The 24,781-nt window shown below is 38.8% G+C and overlaps 1 protein-coding gene across 4 annotated transcripts in view; it reads left to right on the top strand.

The window, feature by feature from the left end:
• The window catches only part of LOC106661472 (ecdysone-inducible protein E75), a 125,334-nt gene extending 116,712 nt beyond the window's left edge, over window positions 1-8,622 (top strand). For 3 of the 4 annotated variants that reach the window (XM_014384893.2, XM_014384895.2, XM_014384894.2), the window contains exons 3-6: window positions 305-449; window positions 5,166-5,407; window positions 5,491-5,884; window positions 6,002-8,622. In XM_014384893.2, the coding sequence (XP_014240379.1) occupies window positions 305-449; window positions 5,166-5,407; window positions 5,491-5,884; window positions 6,002-7,134 (1,914 nt within the window). In that variant the 3' untranslated portion in view covers window positions 7,135-8,622. Of the gene's footprint in view, window positions 1-304; window positions 450-4,346; window positions 4,569-5,165; window positions 5,408-5,490; window positions 5,885-6,001 lie in introns of those variants that run through there. The other variant, XM_014384896.2, reaches the window with a different exon arrangement.
• The last annotated feature ends 16,159 nt before the right edge of the window (window positions 8,623-24,781 follow it).

Below are 24,781 nucleotides of genomic sequence, written 5' to 3'. Positions count from 1 at the left end.
CTGATAGATCTTGTTTGAGTTCGATATTTATAGTTTATTTATTTTTACTCCAGTTTAAAAAAAATGAAACTGGTAAGTGAGGGGTTGGGTATATAATATGTAATACAAATCACGAGGTGCTCGGCAGCGCGTGTATTGCAATAGAGTAAGAGGTAATGGGGTTGCGTTACGACAGAGGCGAGCGCGCTGTGCCTCGAAGGGGGGGTCTCTTACTTTCGTATGCCATCGAACTCAAACCGGGTCCCTCGGCTCTCAGTAGGTCGCCAGACCCGATAGCAATAACATGGGATGTCTTTGTGACCAGGGCTTCTTCAGGAGGAGCATCCAGCAGAAGATCCAGTACAGGCCGTGCACCAAAAATCAACAGTGCGCCATACTCAGGATCAACAGGAACCGCTGCCAATACTGCAGACTTAAAAAGTGCATCGCCGTTGGAATGTCTCGTGACGGTGAGTACTGTTCTTTCTGTTTTATTTATTTATTTTTTTTTAAATTCCCATTCGAATCCATAATTGATTTATAATTAAACGAATAGTTCATTTTTGCATTCAGTGCGTATCTTTTACACGGCTATAAAAATAAATTGTTTAATAAAATTGAAAGTAGGCGAAAGATTGTTTATATCGTTTCACCTTCTCAGAATGGGATTGGTAGAGTTAATATTTTCAGACCCATAATCAGTTTAAATAAAATCTTATCTAAAAGTCCTTTAAAGGGGGAATATAAACACCTCCAGCTGTGAAACATTAGATGTTTTACAGCCGGGATTTTTCCAACCCTACAATTTTTTTTAAAACAGTCTCAAAACCCGTGGGGCCTGGTTATATAAAAGGGCGCCGGTGTGGTAAACTGAACTGTTGCAATGTAGGTCACTCGGAGAGGGCGATGAACTCTTTCCCTTTTGTCTGATCTGCTCCACTCCCCACCCCGGTCGTCCTTCGTCCCTGGTGGGGCTGTGTGTGCCAAAATCCAGGCGCGACTCCTGGAGGGGGGGCGAAAATCGGGCCGGTTACATCAATCAAAACCTCCAGGGGATGCTTCAATCGGAAAATGGGTCCCGTCGGGTGTTATACCAAAAAGGGTATTCAGGGCAAGGCAAAAAAAAAAAAATTTGGATAAGTTGCAGAAAGACACACATACACAAAAAACGGCCATCAGATTGTTAAATAGTTCTTAGTTTCTGGTGGATTTTAAAGAAAACTATTTCAATTCATTTTGGATTTCGGTAATCAAAGTACCCAATAACCTTAATATAAGGCTTTAAAAATAAACAATAACCCTTTCAATCTTATAAGACAGTTTGTGCAATCTGTGATCAAATTTTTGGCCAAATGTACACAAAATCAGGGTTAAAGAAATAAAAGTCCTGAAAAAATGTACAAAGAAAAATCTGTCAATAACTTGTGTTACCAAACTACCTAAACATCATCCCTTCTTACCAACCTTCTTCCAACATGGCCATAATAATTCTATACAAGATTACTGATGATGTATGTAAAGTCCTGAACGTCCAAAGTAAATGTTAATAAGTTATGATTTTACTTCATTATTAAAAAAATGGGAAAGTTGTGTGACATAAAAAAAAAATCAAGCGTCAAAAGTGTCCATCCTTCACAACTCTTGTCTCTCAGTCTTTGTCCAAAAAAAAAAGATCTTATAAAGAAAAAAGTAACTTTTGCAAAAGGGACTACTTGGGCAAAAGGGGGTATTTTTGTACTTTTCCATTTTTTTTCTATTCTGCACTAATGTTGTCTCAGTCTTTGTCGAAAAAAACCCACGCAAAAAATATCACATCTTAAAGGGGCTACACAGGGATTATTTTTGTACTTTGTCATTTTTTTTCTACCCTGCAAATCTTCTTTCAGTCTTTGTCGAAAAAAAAACGCAAAAAATATCACATCTTCATATAAACAAAAAGTAACTTTTGCTAGCTTTTTGGGCCTAAAGGGGCTACACAGGGGGTAGTTTTGTACTTTGCGCCATTTTTTTTCTATACTGCACAAATCTTACCTCTCATTCTTTGTTGGTACAGGAAGAAAAATACCATTTACAAAACAGACACTTAAGGACACATACAAATAGGACAGATACACACCTCTGGCTGTGGTTTTTTGCAATTTGACGGCGTCCGTTGAACCGGAAAATTTGCTTTTCAGGGAGAAAAAGTAGATTTTGAATTTTTCCTTTTCTTAGGTGATTTTTTATTTGGAAGGTGGTATTGTTTTTGTGCGCGGGCGGGGTGAACGTCCTGGGAGTCAACGGCCCGGCTCGTGGCTCGATCTGGCCGCGGAGTGCCAAACCTCCTGGCGAACGAGCAGCGCCGGGCGGACCACGCCTGGACTAAACCATCGATCCGGGTTCCTATTACGCACAATCCCGCGTGTACGCGTTTCAATTTTAAACATTATCACGTTAATACGAAATGACAATTTAATTTTTTAAATTCTATTTGAATATTTCCTTTTGTAAGGAAGGCAATTTGAAATTTCTTGAATATATTTTTGTCGTTTAATTATAAACTTTGGCCTTTAATGACCGGCCTTGTCTCAAGGTGAATTTATTTTGCGCTTGATACACAACAAACATTTTTACAAGGTGATTCCGGGCTCATTAAATATAATTATAAAACGGCTTTCAAAACGATCGTCCCCCCTCTTTAAACATCAATTTAAACTTATTTGTCGTCAAAAAAGCGTCATTGGATAAAGCGGATGAATGTGTTGTCAGAATTTTTTGAATTAAATTTATTATAATTGTTACCTAAATAAAATTGATATTTGGGCGAATTTGACTTACACGATGAAATCTGGTGACGATTCGGAGTCAATACTTCTACCCACTTTAGGCAGACGTACTCCAAAGAGAGACGAGCTGAAATAGCAGTCTGTATAATTGTACAGATACGGAGAGGTGTAGATTTAGATAGGTTTTGCCCTCCTAGCGTTTATTAAGCTTTAATTTATCAGCTAATTTTCTTACTAGGTCTTCCATACTTTTTGTAAGAAACAAGCACTTTTCATATTTGAACGTGAACCATTGGTTGGCTAGAAAGAAAATTAATTGGTTGAGAGTGAGCGATAATAGCAAAAATAATTAGCCATTTTAAGCCCACGTGATAGGTTTTTCCGCCGCCACGTGGCATACCAAATGATCCAAATTTATTTGACCTCTCATTTCCAAACACTTCAAAAAATTTTCGTTCTCAGGACCGATTTTTTATTTCTAAAATCATAAAATTCGCGCTAATTAGTTTAAGCTAATTTTAACGTTTTAAGGGGTTGTAGAACACAAATAAATAGGATTTGCATAAATAATAATTATTTTTTAAATCAAATTAATTGTGAAGTGCCTATCTTGTTCAACAAGAGATCAATTTAGATTAATTGCGTACATTTCATATCAAAATAATATAAAGATATAAGAAAGTAAAACAATATCTGTTTAGCCCTTTCTTTCCTAAAGTCGCGTCAGGGCAATACCAAATTTAGTACATCTGCCAAATCTTAGGAAATCCCACGAGTTTGGTGCCGGTGCAGTGTTTTTTCCTTCACTGTTTCTTCCCATTATTGGCAACACTGATTTTTTTGGCGCCAATCTCAAATCTCCAACGTGGCACTTCATCACCCTAGCAGTGCATCTATGTCGACATATTTGCAAATATATAATTTTCCATATCCATTTTATAAATAATTAAAACCTTTCTTGCCCAAAGTTGTTTCAGAACAGTGCCAAATTTAGCAATTTTGTTTAAGGTCCAGGAAACCCCACGAGTTTAGGTGTTGTCCCAGTTTTTTTGCCCGTGCATTGGCAACACTGTTTCATTTAGCCCCAATCTAAACTGTCACAAAACGAAGATTACCCGCTAACCTTTTAACGAAATTTTTAATGTTAGCCTTGCTATAACACAATATTGGGCCCAAAAAGGTTTATAGAATATTTTTCCCCTTTAGTCGATATTGCAAAATGTTGCGAATGTTGCAAAATGGCGAAGTCGTTTTAAAAATAAACTCTAGATAAACCAAGGGGGTGAAAATCGCTCGGTGAAAGTGAAAGGTGTAAGGAAGCGGTAGAAGAAAGAAAATGGGGCCACCGTTTGTAGAGAGAGAGAAAAAAAAAATAATACAGCAATTAACCACCCTCCCCTGAACCCCGTGGCTGTGAATAAAGCGTGAAAGGCGTTGTATTTCAGTGGCGACCTTGTGCTGCGTGGGGGGGTTGTTGCTGTATGTAGGTCGATATGTGGTGGCAGGTTCAAGGGCACGGTTGGAGTAAGAGCGGGTGGCGGGCGGTCGTCCTGGTGGGGGCCGGCCTCCTCCGAGCGGCGGTGGGGGTCCTCGCCTCCGATTCGGGCTCAGTCTTCAACCGACTTCAGATATGAGAACAGTTCGAGCCGACGCGCACCCACTGCTTCACGAACGTCTCTCTTGACTTGTTTCCGAAAAGAGTGGACAACAACACGAAAGATTTTCAGCAGCCTCCTTTCAACAAAAAACGCCCAGTCATGATGACGGAAGAGTTACCGATTCTCAAGGGGATCCTCAACGGTGTCGTCAACTACCATAACGCACGTAGGTGTCCTCTCCGACATCGGGACGAGCCTTCTTCCCTTTTTTGGATTAATTGTGCCTAGTGTATTGTGCCCTTTTTTTGTTGTTTTTCTCGGTTTCGTGTTTTTTGAGGTCACGCTCCACCGACGCCCACTACTTTCTCTTACTTTCATTTCGTGTGTGAAAGTGAAAAGGTCCGGTTTCTCTTTCGAATCGGATCCCGACCTATTAAATCCACTTTCTTTCACCTTCTCCACTTGAAATTGTGAAAAATGCGAGATGAGAAAACTGCCGTTGGATCGCCGCACGTGGCCTCCGGACGGCTCCGACGCTGGAGGTTATCGTTGGAACTTCCCCCAAGGGCATCCCGTTGCTCCACAAACTTCCGATTCATTCAGATCCCTTCTCTCGAAAAGTTTGAAACACAGTTTTCTCAAAACCCAAATATTAAATTCTGCTCCATTACGCTTTCCTCGTGAAAAAACCGTCACGCGTTGTTATCAGTGTTCCTTTTTATGATGATTCGAGTAAACCAGTGCAATTGTTCCTTGATACATAAAAAATTGTTCACGCATTTGTGAGTGTTTTCTCAGATAGGTGTTTTGTTTTGTGTTGCAGCGGTGAGATTCGGGCGAGTGCCAAAGAGAGAAAAGGCCAGGATTTTGGCCGCTATGCAGCAAAGTACAAACTCAAAGTGCCACGAGAAGGCTTTGGCCGCAGAACTTGAGGACGACCAGAGGCTCCTCAGGACAGTGATCAGGGCCCATTTGGATACTTGTGACTTCACGAGGGACAAAGTTGAACCTATGATACTCAGAGCGAGGGAACAGCCATCGTTCACCGCATCACCTCCGACCTTGGTAAGCACATTTTGCATACCTCAATTCGACTCTTTTTTTTTCTCCCCAATTTATATTTTGCTAATAATAACGTCAAATTGCAGGCGTGTCCTCTTAATCCTAACCCGCAGCCTCTTACGGGCCAGCAGGAACTCCTCCAGGACTTCTCAAAGAGGTTCTCACCGGCTATCCGCGGAGTCGTCGAGTTCGCCAAAAGGATTCCCGGATTTGGGATCCTGTCTCAGGACGACCAGGTGACCTTGTTAAAAGCCGGCGTCTTTGAGGTCCTCCTCGTCCGCCTCGCCTGTATGTTCGATACACAAAACAACAGTATGATCTGCCTTAACGGCCAGGTCCTCAAGCGTGAGTCCATCCATAGCGGATCCAACGCACGCTTCCTCATGGATTCCATGTTCGACTTCGCCGAAAGGCTCAACTCCCTTAGACTCACCGATGCCGAAATCGGACTCTTCAGCTCCATTGTCGTCATAGCACCTGGTGAGTCATCGTTTTTTCTCAATTTAAAAAAAAATTGAAGTGATTCAAAATTAGAATTTGTGATGTTTAAAGTTGTTATAAAATTTTAATGGAGGGTGTGTTGATTCTGTGTTACAGATAGGCCCGGTTTGAGAAATACAGAATTGATTGAGAGAATGCAAAATAAATTGAAGGCTGGGCTCCAACTAATGATGAGTCAGAATCATCCTAATCAGCCCTGTTTAGCTCAAGAACTGATGAAAAAGATCCCCGACCTGAGGACGCTCAACACGCTACACAGTGAAAAATTGCTCGCGTTCAAGATGACCGAACAACAGCACCTGGCGGAGCAACAGCAGATGTGGGGCACCGTAGTGAGCGAAGACGAGAGCAAAAGTCCGAGTGGTAGCACTTGGTCGTCCAGCTCCGACGTCGCGATGGAAGAAGTAAAGAGCCCCCTCGGATCGGTCTCTAGCACAGAGTCCATGTGTTCCGGTGAAGTGGAGTACCACAGCAGCCACGCCGCGTCCGCACCGCTCCTCGCCGCAACTCTCGCCGGAGGATGTCCAATGAGGCATCGCGTCGGGGTGGAAGACAACAAGGATATCAAGCCCATCATCATCCACAGGACCTTCAGGAAGTTGGACTCCCCCAGCGATTCCGGGATAGAATCCGGCACGGAGAAAGTGGACAAACTGACGAGCAGCGCGCCCACATCTCTCTGCTCCAGCCCGAGATCGTCGGTCGAGGACAAGGAAGACCACCAAATCGAAGATATGCCAGTGTTGAAAAGGGTACTCCAAGCGCCTCCTCTCTATGACACCAATTCCCTGATGGATGAAGCGTACAAACCGCACAAAAAATTCAGGGCGTTGAGAAAAGAGTGCGGAGACGAGCCCGATAACACCACCTCGACGTCTTCCCTCTCGAGTACGCATTCCACCTTGGCCAAATCCTTGATGGAGGGCCCGAGGATGACTGCGGAGCAGATGAAGAGAACGGACATCATCCACAACTATATCATGCGAGGAGAGGGCTGCGGATGGCAGCAGCAGCAGAGCGTCATCACGACGAGCAGCGCCGCCCGCGGTGGAGCCTACGTCATCGTCAACAACTCCAGCCCGGGACCGTCCATCTATGTGCCCGCGGGTTCGCCTTGCCCCAGCTCGACCTCCCTCGTCGAACTGCAGGTTGGGACGCAGCCGCTGAACCTCTCGAAGAAGACGCCGCCCCCGTCGCCGAGGCCCAAGGTCCTCTCGCTCGAGGCTTGAGACCACCCACCATCCCACGTTTTCTTCACTTGTGAATAGTACAAAGTCGTCTCGGCGGCAATGTGGTACAAATCAAAACCGCTCTTGTGATCTCTCCCTCCGTGTAAATATCTCTCTATCTCTCTTTTGTAAATAGGACTCTCCATTGTTTCGGAGTGAATTTTTTGTATAATTATCGTTCTGAACGAACTATTCTAATGGTGCCACTTTTGAACCGTATTAAGGAGAAAAACCAAATAATTTATTATTGGATAATCAATTTTTCATTCATTATCGATTGAGTTTTATTATTATGATGATTCATTATTGTTTTTTTAAGATGATTACATGTGTATTAGAAGCGAGGAGGAGAAAAAGTTAATCAGTTTTTTTTCTTTTCCGATCTTGTTATATAAGTGTTTTTAAAACGATGATGTTGTAGTATGTTAGTCGTTGTTGTGTATTCTTGGTATTCTTTAAAGAAATTTTAATTTCATTTTGGGGCGAGTGTATTGGCCTATAGCAGACCTCAACTACGGACATCGGCCATAATCACTACCCTTCAAAACATTTTTTTGTTTCAAATTTTGAAAACGTATATAGATTTATATATTTATAAATGTGATATATTTCGATATAGTGGGGCTTGCATTTTATTTGTGTGTGTATATTTAGTCTCATATATCATTAATTAAAAAAAAACTAAAGTTAAAAACGAAAAAAAAAAGTTATACAAGTTAACACTTATAATAATCGGTCCCTCGTGTACATATAATGTCGAGGTTTTTGAGACTGATGGAAGGCACGCCAGCATCTGAGTCGAGAGCCTAAAATAAGGCCAGTATATATCTAAGCCCACCCACTTTTAAAAAAAATCTATTTAAACAACCAAAAAAAAGGCAAAAAAAAAATAAATGTAATATATATATTTACTAGTTGTTAAAACTTAGAAAATGACTCCAAAGTTTATTATTTTTGTTAATATTAAAAATATTTGTACATAATAAACATAATATATATTTCGCTGTGTACATATTTTAGCAGATGGGCGTGGCTTCCGATGCATATTATATTATATCTAATTGTCGTCCTATGTTTTATCTAGACTTTGGGTATGTCTGTTCCTCAAAAGGCCGAGGTACGAGGTCTGTTCAGCCGGCAGACTTACAATTTTGTTTTTTAATTTTACAAAAAAAAGAAAAAAAAAAAGAACCAGCAATCAAGACAAATCAAGGCTTTTTGCCTAAATTCCCAATTATGTATATTTAGGCTGGAGTTGAATTTTTTTTTTTTTTAATGAAAGTTATTAATCGTTTAGGAGAATATTTATATTTTTTCTCTGTTTATGATTAAAATAATTGATAAGCCCAGTGATAAGTTTTTTTGAATGTTTAAATAATGCGTTTATTGTTATCAACCCACATGGTGTGTGCTTGTATGTATTGTTTTGTAAAAGCTTGGACGTTTTTTGAGGCAGTCAGATTAAACAATGTCTGGTGAAAAATTAAACAAACTAGTTTTCATTTTACAATCCTAATTTTCACATTTGAAAAAAAGCCGCAAAATTGTGGCGTCGCCGAGCCAGAATGGTCTCAGAAAATAATCGCAATGTCAAGGATAAGTCGAGACGTCACGGGCCGCCGCTGCGCGACACGTCACCATGCCAGATAAACGGCTATTTTTAACAATTATTCCATTTTAACAAAAGGAGAGGAGTGGCCATTTGCTGGGAAAAAGGACAAATCGTCAAAATAATAATTAAAACGAGCCGGACAACCTTTCTTCAAGATTTTCCCCATTGTCAGTTCGTTCTGAAGCATAATGTTCACAGGTCTTGAAATTGTTCTGAACACTGGTACGTTTATAAAACGACAAATGAGGAAACTCCGTCATAATGAGGACGCTCATGATGACCTTGCCCCGCTATGACTAACGCTCGACCTAATAAAACAATGATTGGTTCATTCCAATAAGGCGTTTTGGTGTTATTTTTAGCTTGCTAAAACAAAACGTTAGCTATGGTTTACAAACTGAGCTTTATTGCATAATTTCTAAAAGGCCTTGAAACCCTGCCCTAAAAAATATTGCAATGTCACTTCCTTATTAACGAGAATTGCAACGCACAAAAATCAACATCCCATCGAGTTTCAAGTTATAAACCAGATTTAAGGACTTAATAGATTACCTCACTTCAAAAATAGCTCAACTGGGTATTTATAGTTACAAATTGGTTTTTCACATGTCAAGATCATTAGAGCAATATGGAAAGAAGATGACGACTATAAGCATATAATATTATGTAAAGGATCATTATATCAATACTGTGAAAATAGTATGTGATTTTTGATGCACCCACGATTTGTTTTGATCCTGGTCCGCCGATAGTCGCTGGTTTGTTATGTCATACGCATTTAATCACGTCTTCTTCATATCTGCACCCTCAGAGCAAAACTGGTTAAGAAACTTTAAAATCGCAATCCTGAACAATTGTGTTTTTTATTTGTGCAATTCTGCCCGACGGTGGAGAGATGATAGCAAAAGCAAAAAGGACGAGTTTTAAACGATATTTTTCTTAGCATAGTATTATAATTATATAGTATATATGACCTTGTCAAAACACCAATCGTTCCCAACCATAATAAACCACCCGTAGCCATATTCAACCACCACTTATCTTAAACTACCCCTAACCACCTCTAAACGCCTCTAAGCAACCCCAACCAACTTCAACCACCCCATCCATCTCTAAGTGCATCTAACCGTTTGGACTCTTTGTTTGAAACATGTGACTTAAACTGCGGGCTCTACCATCGTAAACCACCCGTATTCGTTTTCAACCACCACTTGCCATCTTAAACCATTACAAACCATCTCAAAACGTCTCCAACTGTTTCAAACCATCCCCAACTATCAAAAACCGTTCCCTGACCGTAAACCAGCCCTTACTGTTTCCAAGAACTACTACCCTAACCATCCCTAACCAAAACTAACGTTACAGAATTGTAATATACAATTGACAAAGCTATAACGCGCCTGAAAGATCAAAACAACATGGACAGGAATGGTTGACGTATGAAATATCTTGTGGTTTCGTTGAGTTTGTAATATTATCATGGTCAGGCTGCGGGATTTAATGAATTATAAAATGTTACTGGTTACGTTTCTCCTTTAGAAATTCAAAGCAATTGTTGAAACTTGGAATACGGCAGAAAAATCATGAGCCTTTTGGTAAATTGTGTAAAGCAACTTCCAGAAACCTGCGATCAGATTTTAAAATTTCTGAAATTTTCTAATAAATAGGGCGAGTATTAGGTAAGATTGAATTTTAAAAAGTTATGATCGCTGATAAAGATGCTCTCCCATCCTGGCAAGCCCGGCTTGTAGAAAAGATCCTCTGATAATAGAGATAAGCTGATCCTCTTCGAGATCTCTACATCAACTGGTCGTTCATTTCACCGGAGAGAGCCCGGGAGGAGCTCGTCCCCGTTACATATTCCGAAAGGATCGAGGGCTGACTTTCTCCTCCGCCCTGACCCTTGCCCCGAGACTAAGACAATTGAGGCCATTATTAAAATACGGGTACGTTCCGAGAGGTCGGCTATTTTCGTAAATTTCAGACTAAGGAAGCGCCTGAGGCCGGACGTTTTCAGTTCTGACGAACGAGGAATCCTTCCGGGTGGATTGTGAGTTTAGACATCGTTGTGAAATGTGCAAAACATCTCAACAGATGAGGAAGAGAGTGAAATAAAGATATCCATAGGTCGTTCCAATTCTATTTAAAGACCCACCCTCGCCTATTCAGTCTAAGACAAGGGCTCCGTTAGTCAATAACGAGTCTATTAAATAAACTAAAATTTAAGGATAGAAAATTGCGCTATTTCATTTCTTAGCATTATCTTATATTCTAGAACAATTTCCAAGAAATGGGAAAATATCAGGTTTGCTCTAAGGTCATGAGACTTGGGAAATATAAATATCTCAGTCTACTTAGGTCTGCCAAATTAGGACAGTTATACCGAAAACTGTTGTAAGTACAAGGAAAAGAGGTTTAAAAAGTGATTTATACTAGCTGGCATGCAAGCCAAGAGTACTTTTTAGTTTTGTTTGTTCATTGATAGAATCATTTGAGGTTCATTTCATTTTAATTTTTTAATTTAATATGATAAACGAAAATTGCCAACAATCTTGATAAACAGGGATCATTTATAACCTTCAAAACTATTCCGCAGTTATCAAGAAAAAAAAATTCATCTGGTCGAATGTTTCTTTTCCCTGGAGCAGACTGAAAGTGATCGGTGATTCGGTACTGGATTTTGCCAAATCTCGCTGGGTGAAACTGGTGAGAGTGTGTCAGGCTGCAGGCCGCCCCGGATGAAAGGTCGTGAGCTATCTAGGAATATAAATTACTTTCACGTTCAGGGTGACTTGCGCTTTTCACTGTTCTACGCTCTGAATGTTCTGTCGCCCGAGGCGAAAACGGCAAAACAGAACCCGATAGAATCTCGTGCGATTTCGAAAAATCAGGGCGAACTCAATGAGAGCCGGAAAAACTAGATGAGGACAATGGATTGCGAATTTATTCACGTTGGAATCAATAGGCTGTCACGGTCATCAATTTAAATTTGTCAACATTCAAGAATTTTGTGTGTTATTGAGGTCTGTGGGGATGAACCCTTCCTGGTCCTCCTTTCCTTGCTGTTTTTGTTAGGCTGTTTAGACTATTTGCCATTTTCAATTATGAATTCTTGTGTTTCTTTTGTCCAATATGAAAAAATCCAGACATCCTCTAAAGGATAAATATGACGTCTTAAATATAATTAACAAATAAATTAAGTAAACTAATGAATGCCGTCAAAAATATTATTTATGAATTTATTAAAAATATATCCTGTACTGATAGTTTTTAAGCATGGGTCCTTATTCACAACAATAAAGTCGTGGCTAAAACTATTAAACTTACACAATGCAGTCGTAAGTTTTTAATGACTGTGCTCTTCAGTTGTGAGTAATTCAAGGGAGTGGGTGTGGACCTTAAGGTCATTAAGCTCATCACTCACCAGTTTACAACGACGATAGAAAGGGGTCTCGTACACATTTACTTCAATTTTTCGCATACATAAGAGATTTCAAGAGTTGATGACCTGATGCATGGTCTTTTTTTAATCAACTTAGGGCTAGCAATTAACCTAAACGTGTTTGGACTGTCAGAATCGTTTCAACACCAAGATCAGTGGTATGGATTTATGGCCATTATAACGGATTGCGCTTTACCATCAATAACTAGCTCTAATCTACAAGCACTCCTACATCTTCAACAATCTTAACTCCCTCCTAGCCGTAACCAACCGTTTTTAAGCCCTCTTAACAGTTAGGACTACTGGCGTTTTCAATCTGTAACTACGCCGTTAGGCACTACCAGGTTTTTCTTATTGGTTACAACGGTCCCCCTCAACACCAGGCTTAGGCTCGACCATAGGTCGCGTCCAGGATGGGCCACTGGGAGGTACCTGTCATGATGATGAAGGGAGAGATGATGCTAATATTGTCAACTTATTTTCTTATCTTCTCGCCCATCATTTTTTGGCCATTATTGCGTTAGAGCCAGCTTTGGGAAGGAGAGCCCTTCCCAACGAGTCCATTGTTGCTTCTTTTTCTCGGGACGGTGCTCATCCAATTTTGCCTTATAAAAATTTGGGCATTGAAGGTAGACTGTTTTGATGTCTCATCCGCCCCACAGCGGCAAAGGGGGCTCTTAGTCTAACGCTGTATAGCTTATCGGCGAAGTCGACGTGGCCAGTTGGCATCTGTGAGACGTAATGGTTACTTCAACATGTGTAGCCTTCAAGCGGTCTCGAACGTTGCTGAGGATCCTGTACGTGTATCTTCTCTTGCTCGATATTTGCCACTTATGTTGCCATTGCGAGAGGTCCACTCCCGAGCTTCATCCTACGAGCTTATCGGGATACTCGGAGAAATTCCATTTCGCATGTTATGTTAAAGGGAAGGATAACCGCTATTACCTGTATGCTTCTGTCGACATTTCTTGTATGCCTGAGACAAGGCCAGTAGCGCCACTAGCCGTGCTCTTACAAGACAACTCCAGCCGACACTTCCTAAACTTCGCCTCCAAGCTGGGGCTGCGTATAGGAGGTCACACACGTCGTAGAATAATTTTCCTGTTCTTGTTCGAAGCTCCCCACGTTGTTCCGTATATGGTCTTGATCAAGAAGATGCGTTGGAGAGTCGGCATTAATCGCAGTTGGAGAGAAATTTATTCCATGCGCCATCTTGATCAAGATAGGTGACTATTTGAGGGCTCGTGATGTTGTCGCTGTCTAAGTACACTGGGTGAAGATCGCATGTTAAATCGTCCATTCAAGAATATCGTTTTCGTTTTCTCTGCTGCTAGCTCTAGCTTACTGATCTTTGCATCATCTCTGAACTGCTCAGACAGCCACCGCGCTCCTGCGTTCCGACTCCATTTTTATTTTCCCAGGGACGACTGGGATTTCCGTGTTTTCCATGATCCTTAGTACATCATCAAACAGAAAGCCCCACGGACCCTTGTTGTTTGGTAGATATTAATAGTTGTAGTTACATTATAACGGTGTAATTAGCTGGATTTTGAATTTTATGTCGACTAGTGAAACCAGTTCAGTATGCACCTACCACATATGTACAAAGATTGCTTTCGTACTGTAAAAAAAATTTCTTTGTCTACTCCTAAGATCAACTATTGGTCACTATTTGTACCTTAATTTTAAAGTTTCAATCATTTTGGTGACAGATGGATCACACTGCTTTCTACCGTTGCTGTATAGATCTTAAAGTCGAACAACAAAAGAATTTTGATTCGTTCATCAACCTACTAGCACTTTTACTTTCACACTCAAACTCGTTTCACATGAATATAATCAACACTTATTAAAAGAAAACATTTCACCTTGGTAATAAAGGGATTTTTAATGGGACGAAGATGAAAGGATTCTTCCTTTTATTCATAACCGTGTCTCGGCCTCACGTCATCGTATGTAGATGTTGAAATCCGGGCTATTCTTATATTCATACCTAACAGCAATGATGACCATGTCTCATATGATGATTATGAGAAAGTGTTTTCATTTTATTGAAAACCTAAAACACCTTCCAAATCTAATTTAAAAGTTTAAATGCTATAATAACAGTTTAAGAATTATAAACTGCTCAAAAATAAATAGGGATACTTTCCCCAGCATTATTATTTTTATTATAAATTGCATTAAAATTTATTAGAAATTATGTTTTTTTTTACTGTAGGAGAATGTAATTAAGGGATTTGGAAAAATAACAAAATAAAAGGTTTTAATTCAATAATTTTGTTTATTAGACGCAATAAGTTTTTTAATACTGTGTATAAATGTCCTCTGTGCAGCTAAAACCTCTGTGCACCTGTTGGGCGTACTGTTAATAAGGTTTCACCAATTTCGTAAGAAATTTCACTCCATAGATGTTACAAGGCTGCACTCAGTTGTTGTATCGAAAAGCCTTCTCTGCAACTCATCCCACATGTGCTTTATGGGATTGAGGTCTGGAGACAATAGGGAAAGGGCAGATGGGAAATGCCCAGGTTTTTTAAACATTGATGAACAACTCTGCCTCTATGAGGTCTGGCATTGTCATTCAGAAATCGAAAATTCCTGCCAATGGGATCCCTGGTTGATGGATGTATTCCTCGATAACTCTTGGATATAACGAACTGCGGTGAGGTTGCCTTTCAACAATATGGAGTCGAGTTCGTCCTCCCAGACATCCCAACCCAGAGCATTACACAGCCTCCACCAAACTGCACTGAAGGGAACACAAACTGGGGCATTGTATGCTTCCCCTGCTCTCGGTTGACACTTCGCCGTCTGCTATCACTACACAGACAGAAACGTGACTCATCAGTAAACATAACAGCATTCCAATCGGTGTTCTATTCTACGCGCTTGCTGCGCCATATCTTCCTGAGTTGCTGGTAGCGGGCTGTAGCTGCAGGTCGTCTCAAAGGGGTGAACGATGTGAGGCCAACTTCCCACAAATGACTACGAATCGTTTGTGTTGATAAAAGCCTTTCCAAAATAACTTGTACTTCATTTAGGATCTGGCGGGCACTATGAAAAGGGTTCCGTCTTGAAGCAATGACAATTTTTCTGTCGTCCTTTAGCGACGAATGCGCTGAGATCCACTACCAGGCCTCCTATTCACAACCAATCTCTCGGACCACGCTCTGAGAAACGCCAACTGCCTCTGCGATATCCACTTGCCAGTGACCTCGATGACCCATTCTCACAATAATATTGCGAACTTCTGGTTCAAGACGATGCCTTTCCATTGTTAAAAAGAATACAATGGAAAAAAGACGATAATGTGTGTTTGTTTATAAAATGAGTAATCTTTATGTTTACTATTCTTAAGTAAAATCGTTGTTAAAAATGAGGATTAACATTTGTTTTTGGTTTGTATTTTCTATTTTGTTTTATCCAATTAACAAGAATATATCGGTTATTTTAATTAAAGTTAATAGAATAAGAATAAATTACAAATATTCCTATCCGTTTTTCAGCAGTTTATATGCACTTACCGGCCAGAAGGTGCCCGTATGTTATTCTTGTATGACCTATGCGTAATCTTGTCAATATATATGGCCTTTTCATTTTCGACCTGTTCTCTTTGGCCGCACTGTCTGCTTCTTCGGTCCTGTCTATACTTATATGGCTTCATACCCACGCCAACACGACATTCTTCCCAACTTAATTTTTGTTGTTAGGGGGTCCACGGAAGCCTCTTTACATATATAGCTTACAATTTTTTGACCATATGTGAAGTTAAAAAGTTTTTAAATAAGATAAACTATGCTTTAAATCTTTCAATTAATTAAGGTTTTTAGTTGAGATAAAAAAGTCAGTGTCACGAGCGGGATTCGAACCCACGACCTTCGGCTAGATACGCCGCTGCTCTACCACTTGAGCTATCGTGACTTCGATCCAATCGGACACTAACTTCCAATCTTAACCCCACCTTTTGAATTTTCCTCCTTTTTTGCCATTTTTCAAATGAGGGAAAATTCAAAAGGTGGGGTTGAGATGGGAAGTTAGTGTCCGAGTGGATCGAAGTCACGATAGCTCAAGGGGTAGAGTAGCGGCGTATTAGCCGAAGGTCGTGGGTTCGAATCCCGCTCGTGAAACTGACTTTTTTATCTCAACTAAAAACCTTAATTAATTGAAAGTTATTGATTGGTCAAGCGGACCACGAAAACCAGTGAATATGCTTTAAATGTTTATGTAAAATTTGACATGTAGTGCAAATATTTTTTTGGGCAAACAGCGTGTGATGCCGATGCTCTATATATATACCAACTCTAACCACCCCACATCCAGCATTGAAACGCTCATGGCTAGGCTGATAGCCTCAACCAAAAATAAGAAAGAGAGTTGGGATTAATATAGCCTCAAAGTAAACAAAAAACATAAAAATATTTACAGTCATAAAACACAAAATCCAGTAATAAAATACACAAAACTAAAAACTCGTAATCACTTTTTGTATTCCTAACATTAAACCCTGAAATAATTGTGTGGTGATTAGTGACCGTTAATCGATAATTATACAGAAATCGTGAGATGCGGTCTGGCGTGATGTAGGTTTCAGAAAAACATTTTCTTTATCGCACACAAGAATGGCACAATTACACAGAAGACAAACACTTTGAGCCCTGAAGATGATCTCAATAAAGATCGAAACGTTGGCACGATAAAGAAAATGTTTTTCTGAAACCTACATCACACCAGACCGCATCTCACGATTTCTGAATAATTACCTGAAAGAATTATTAAAACAATTGAAAAAGACAAATAAACCAAATACCAAGAAAAAATATCACCTCCTAAAGAATAAGCTAATGCACCAAAATAGCTTAAAAACCAGACCCTAAAAAAACTAAAAGTAAAAGAAGATTTATCACCTCCCAATAAGCAATCTAGAAAATCGTATCAAAAACCATTAAAATCCTTATGTAGATAAAGACATCAAATTTTTCCCATGACAACGAATCAAACTCACCAAAAGTGAAAGACCTCAAACCCACTCACAAACAGAAAAGGATAAAAAGATTATAATAAAATGTCATATACCACATATGTATCATTTTTGAACAACAGTGATCTTTTTGAAATTATATTCATTCGTGTGATGGCTTCATTTTACTGTTTATATATTTTATTTACTTTCATTAATTATATATTTTGGTGTTTTGGTATATTTAGCATTATTGGTATTTGAGAGCTTTACTCCTTTTTACACCGGGGAGCTACTGATACTTTGGCCACTTTTACCCGGGGAGCTACTGACGAAAATATGTAGCCTCGGGTAGATAACGCCGAATTTGTATGTATAAAACTGTAATTTTTTTAGGTGAAATTAATAACTGAAAATGGCAACGGTTATAAGACAAATGCCGAAACTTTCTTGAAATAATAAGACCGTTAATTTATCTTCCAAACAAGCGATAATATATAATATTAATAGGTCCAAATAAAATACAACCAGAAGGAAAAAGAAAATTTCAGTTGTTTTGATGCAATCAAGTCCAATTTGCAGTTGATATAATGACATGTCGGGGACCTTGACGTTTTGTCAGGGGCATGGCAACTTCGATCGTCTCCATTCAGGGGCATTTTAGTCGTTTCATCACGTATATTTTTTCGTGTAAAAAAAAACTATAAATGAAAAAAAAAACCGTGATGAAAACTGCATCGCGAGTTTTAAATGCAAATGTCCACCCAGCCCTGTATAAATCAGTCTGGCTCCAAGGACTCGGTTTCTACCGGCGGAGGTGGCACAGTGAATCATCCCACCCACGTCCGCGGTTCGTCGTCGAAGTTGGAATTCGAACAAAACGAAGAACCGGCCAATTGGAATGGAAAATCGAATAAACTCACCTGCCGATGATTAACAAAAGATAAGGCTGAGGGATTTAACAATTTATCGAAGTGGCTTTGCGTCAGCGGAAAAGAGCTTTTGAGAGTTTCCTATTGTATATTTCCACAGGAGATACTCCTGAAAAAGATTTAGTTGGTTTTAAAAGATTATGTCATACGGTAAGGTTTTTATGGCTTGTTTATAAGGTTACATATGAAATAGGATAGTAATTTTCATACCAGCCACGAGAGAAGGACTGTTAAGTTTATCTTTTATCTAAAGGTGATTTAAAGGTGTAATATAAACAAATGGATGATTATGGTACAAGTTCTAAAACGTACACTTCTTAACTAAAATAAAGAACTTAAAGAAAATTAACAGTATAATTGCTTATCATCTAATCATCTTAAGTTTTAAAAATTAATTATTCAGAAATCGTGAGATGCGGTCTGGTGTGATGTAGGTTTCAGAAAAACATTTTCTTTATCGTGCCAACGTTTCGATTTTTTATTGAGATCATCTTCAGGGCTCAAAGTGTTTGTCTTCTGTGCAATTCTGCTATTCTTGTGTGTCGTGTTGAGAGTGCCCATTTTTTCGTTCGTACTCGTGTTTTAGTTTTAAAAGCACCTTACGAATAGCCTAACGACTGATTTCAAAAAAGGAGTATGAAAAACATAGAAATACAGGATTTATATGGACTGACAATTCAATTTCATTGGCCGCTCTATAAAAACACAAAAAACAAAAGAAGAGAAAAAACAATTGAAGAATGGAATCAGGAATTGCAAAACAATACCGGAGGTGTATGGACAAGGAGATTCTTTCCAATAGTAGCGTCACTTCATATGAGCTAGGAACTTGGTTGAGGTTTTCTAGGTTTAGGGATTATCCAATAAACGAATTTTCCAAAAGATGAGAAATGGATTGTGCGTAACCTGATGTTGAGAAGGTTAGGAGTGCAGTGATGTAGTGGGAAATGCTTGGAGATGGTTAGGAACCATCAGGGATGGTTGGGGATTGTTACGAATAAGCTACAGATTCAACAGCCCTAGTATCTTATGCAGAAATCCCTTAAAACAAAAAATATTTTAATAATATAACAATTATTTGGTATTATGGAAATAACGGCTATTTATTGTCTCTGTCTGTTGACCGTTGGTTAAGGGGAGTGAAGATGTTAGGAGTGAATTGAGGCGGTAGGAGAATGCATGGAGATGGTTGGAGATTGGGGTCGGTTGGGTATGGTTAGGAACGATCAAGGAAAATAGGAAGTAGTTAAGGAGGATTGGAGTTGGTTAGGAACTAGGAACTTCGAGACTGTTGAAGATAGGAGTGCATGGACATGACGGAATATTATTCCGTCTGAATAGTAATAAAAAATGAATCTACATGTTTTGAAAGATTTGCATTTTTCCCATTTATGATTTTTTTTTTAATTTATAAGGTAAACTTTATTTAACATTTCTGTCATATACAGTTTCGCTAACTTTACAGCAGTACAATATAACACTTGCTATGAGGGATCAGCCCATTGGCTGTCCTCAAAATTTGTATTCGTAATATATAGTAATCAAACAATACGATATGTTTTTTTTTAAATTTTGTAAAGTTCATGACAATCTGCCAATGCAGCACTGAAAATGGTGTTTCGTCACTCCAGTTGAACTTCACACCGTCGGGAATCGCTGTGATGTTTCCGTTTTAGTCTTCGCTGCTGTCTTTTGGGGGTATGTTATTGGCTGCTGCTCTTGCGGTCGTGTTTTCATGCGTGCACATTAAATCGTGGAGTTTTTGATAGCGTTCTTTTATGATATCAGCAACTGATGGTATTTCAAGATGCTTGTGCAGTATGGCATTTCTTACATACCAGGGGGCGCCTGTTATTATGCGGAGCACTCGACTTTGAATTGTTTTTTATCCTTTGGATTTGGGTCCGTGACGCAGAACCCCAGATCTCACATCCATAAGCCCATATTGGGCGAATAACTACAGTATATATCAGGCGCTTTAAGTGGAGTGGTAGTTTTGAAATTTCAGAAATAAGGAACTTTAATTGCTTTATCCGATATGTAAATTTTTTGATTGTTTGATCAATATGCGGGGTCCACGTCAGCGTTTCATCAAGGGTTATTCCTAAGTATTTTTTTATTGGTCCAGAAGGGAAGCTTTGGCCATTAATTTCTATCGGGATATCCGTTACCTTTCTTTTTAATGTAAACTTAACCAGTCTAGATTTGCTGACATTTAATTTCATTTGTCAGTCCTTGCACCATTTTTCCACCATTATTGCATGCGATTTTATGTTTTCTGCTGTGTTTTGGCATGTACCTTTATTTAGGATCGCAACATCATCAGCAAATTGTGCCAGTGTGTTATTAGTTTTCATGGGAAAATCAGAGGAGTATATCAGTTATAGATAAGGCCCAATGCAGCTACCTTGTGGTACTCCAGCTCCAATATTAGCGGCAGAGGATGATGCGTTTCCACATTTGACGGTAAAAGTACGATTTGCTAGGTATGACTGAACTATCTTGTACTGTCTGGAAGTTGATCTTTAATTTTGGCAAGCAATCCTTCGTGCCACACTCTATCGAAGGCTTGATGTGTTTATGATTATGGATTTGGATTTATTAACTCAACTATTGTGAGGATTAAGTTTGAAAATATCCCGCACATTAATATAAATTCACTTTTTATCATGGGTGAGAATAAAAGTGTTTACAAACGTTTCTTTTACGCGGTTTTCGAACTGTCCATTTTCGTTTAATCGGGTCCGTTTTTCCTTTCACCTTAACAGGCATACAAATCTATTGTACATTTCTGATGTAGATTGTGACAGCCGGGCATTTAGCCATCTTCAGAGGTCAGCTTGTCTCTGCCGTTACGCAAACGAATTACACAAACACTTGTAAGTATTTCTATTTCCCGGTGGATACATGGAGTAGATAAATATTTGCGAACAAGTTAAATATGCGAATAAATCTATTAGCAATTGTTCACTTGCATGCAAACTCTTTCCATGTTGTACGATATGTCCTTTGGATCGTTTTGTCTTGATTTGCCTTCAAGTCAACGCTTGTAAGTCCTTTCGTGGTCAGCGGTTAATCTCGATCTGATGACGGAAAAAAGGCCCAGGGACCGACCAGACGGTTTTTTTCATAGCAGACGGTGACCTTAGACTCAGGAAATACCGATCCTGGGATGCATTCCTACTGCAAAAACTGCCAAAATAAAAGACTACATCTCAGATTACCTCTCTTAATCCGCCCAACTTTTTTTTTAAATTAATTACATACGTAAATGACCTCTTTTAAATTGCTATTCCAGCTATGGTTATATTTTTCGCAGAACACTTTTTTCAACGATGCTATCAGTGATAAATTAAGAGTGCAATGTTAATGAAATGACAACGTAATGCTACTTAACATAATTTGATTGAATTATTGAACCATTTAATGTACTTGCTCTGAGCACCCAAAACAAATAGTTATTTTTAATAATTTCTTCTCACTCGCACCGATATAAAAATTATTAAAATAATGTTTTAATCTGGGATTACAAAGTCTGGAGAAAAATTGAAACGAGGGAGGCTACGGTTTTTCCACCCCGCATATTTCGGGAAGAAATTTCACAAGATTAGAAAATGTTTTTATTAAATAATTGAGTCAATATTTTACATTATGGAAAAAGTTGTAATCTTGGGATTCATAGCCTGGAGTAGAATTGAAACATTTAATTACTTTTTAAGGTGAAAGGGGGGAGGGTTGATGGTGGCCAGCATGATTGTTACAATGAAAGCGTTCTACATTTTGTCCAGCTGTTTTAGTATCAATGATTTTGGAAGGATCGTAAATTTTTAGGAAAATTAGGAAGGATGGACAGTCTGGGAGCAAAATAGACAAACGAACCGGAAATGAGTTCTGAATTAATTTTGCCAATATTGTAGTACAGCTGCTTCAATTTGAAAGATAGCATCGAGCTCAAACTGAGCTCGTTTCACCAGAAGCCAACTCATAGTACAAAGTCCAGTTTCACACCTTTCAACATCTAGCTTGAGAAGTTTATAAAGAAGCAGCTTGGAAGGATAGAAATTGTCACAAAAATGAGAAATATTAGAACATAGGAAATGAACTAGCCAAAAATTTAATATACCGGGAAATCTGTCAGCCTCAAACAATAAAAGAAGGCTTTAAATTTAATCAACCAATTAAATATGACTGAGCGGAGGAGTCATTGAAACTGACCTGTACAGCGATTTCCATCATTTACAGATGTTTTCATAATTATAGTTCTGGTTGTGATTCATGTTACAATTGATGGCTTAGAAAAGATTTTCTTCGTCTTTAAATTCTAGATGTGTTGTACAGGAGGTAAAAATCCGAAACGTTTCAAGATCTTTGAAAAAATGTAGTGATAGCAGTAGAAACTCCGTTTTAACGTTGCTGCCGTTTGATCCTACATAAGGGAGTGCGGTTTTACCCCATGTACTTTACTTTCCCAATGGCTCGTACCATGTCGTCTTTACGGCGTTGCTAATTGCCCCTCGAGGAATGAAGACGATTGCGGATGGAAGGCTACTTGCAGTCTGCACCTGCGATGTGCGGCCGTGAACTCTCGAAATTGGAGCCGTCTCAGATGACGTCTGCTCCCTCTGAAGGCCTTGAAGGGCCCTTTGTACTGTTCGGCCGCAGGATGTGCGTTTTACAATCTAAAATGGCCGGCCTCTCGTTGACCGTTGAACGGCCGAACTGACTTCAACCGAAATCGGCGGGGGTCGAATGCGGCTATTGCTCATATGGTCACAACAGCCGAAGAGAAACCGTGGAGGCGAAGATGGTGGAAGATTTCACCAAGTATGCTTCAGACGTTGTACATAGCCCAAAAAATATTATGGAGACGTAGAAACACTCGACACAAGACAAGGTCGCTTCCGGTTTTAAAGAAACCGTTGATGATCATCAGAAATTTTGGTACTTCGTGGTACTTGGTATCTGCGTGTGATAAGTGTATTTTGGTCGTTTCTTCGACCATCTATCCTAGCTTGTCAATTCTGATAGTAGCGTTTCAGCATTTCTCCATCTGAAGTTTAGGATTTATTTTATTAAACTTAGTAGACTCAGCGTTGATAAAATCTTTTCTCTCACTTCATCTGTAAAGATTCTGTATCGAAAACCGGTACTTGTTAGAACAGCCGAAACAGAACTATAAACAACAATTGGCCAGAACCAAAAGTTACTAAATCTTCACCCCTCAGACAACAGATGAAAACAATACAGAACAATTTGGGATTGAGGATCAATAGAACTTAAAAAATGATTCTAAACTGCAGGAATAGACTTCACAAGTGATCCTTAACAATAAAAGATTAATATGTGTCAAACTGGCATGGTCCTACTGAATGGAAATATGGGGCTCAGCTAAAACAACCTAGTCCAAAATTACCGTGCACCTTCAACCCATCTTCAAGTATTCCAAACCATCCTTAACGGTGTCAGCACTCCTAAACATTTACAACTGGTGGTTGACACCTGATAGTCCATTCTTTTCCTCTAACCTCCAGCTACGCAACGCTACCATACTCAACGCTCTGCGTTCCCCACTGTCCAGATTTTCGTCGGGTAGCATTGAGTACTGTATGTATTATTGTCGTTATAGTAATTACAACGTACTTATTTTAATGTAAACCAAATTTACCGAGATCAAAAATTTATTAGTTTTTATTTTTAAAAAAATTAATTTTAATGGTTTGGTAGAAAATTGATCAAAAACCGGAATACCATTTTTTGATAGAATGAATTTAACTAACAATGTATTACACTGGTTTGCTCATAAAATTTAACTAAAAATTTATTTCATGGTTTTGCTAATAAAATTGCACCATTTTCGTCGAGTAGCGTCTGAACGGGACACTCATATTTTTTGAGGTTTATTTCCAACTATGTATATGTAATTTTGTCGTTATATTAATTACAACATTCCTATTTCAATGTAAACAAAACTAAACGAGATAAAAAAATTCATTAGTCTTTTTTAAAATTAATTTTAATGGTTTGGTAGAAAATTGATCAAAACACCGGATACCATATTTTGATAGAATGAATTTAACTAACAATGTATAACACTGTTTTGCTCATAAAATTTAACTAAAAATTTATTTCATGGTTTTGCTAATAAAATTGCACCATTTTCGTCGAGTAGCGACAAAACGGGACGCTCATATTTTTTGTAGTTTATTTCAAATTATATATATGTAATTTTGTCGTTATATTTATTACAACATTCTTATTTTAATGTAAACCAAATTAAACGAGATAAAAAAAAATTCATGAGTTTTTATAAATATTATTTAATTATGATGGTTAGGAAGAAAATTGATCAAAACACCGGAATAACTTTATTTAAAACAATTAAGTGTAACAAACAATTTATTACATGGTTGTGCTCATAAAATTTAACTAACAATTTATTACATGGCTTTGCTCAACATAATATATTATTTGGTCACTCTCAACACGACACACAGGACTGACACATCTACACAGAAAACAAACATTTTGAGCCCTGAAGATGATCTCGAAAGATCGAAACGTTGGCATGATAAAAAAAATGCATCTCACAATCGTCAAATAATCATTAACTAACGGTCACTAAACACCACACTTAATGCGTTAAGATCAAAAGAGGCGTTGCGATTGCGATACTGATTTGTCACGCTGTGTGACTGTACATG

This window comes from Cimex lectularius, unplaced genomic scaffold (assembly GCF_000648675.2).
Source record: "Cimex lectularius strain Harlan isolate CLEC.00 unplaced genomic scaffold, Clec_2.1 scaffold17, whole genome shotgun sequence".
NCBI classification, from domain to species: Eukaryota; Metazoa; Arthropoda; class Insecta; order Hemiptera; family Cimicidae; genus Cimex; species Cimex lectularius.
The sequence above is the reverse complement of the archived record's forward strand: the minus strand, read 5'-3'. Positions and strand labels throughout refer to the sequence as shown.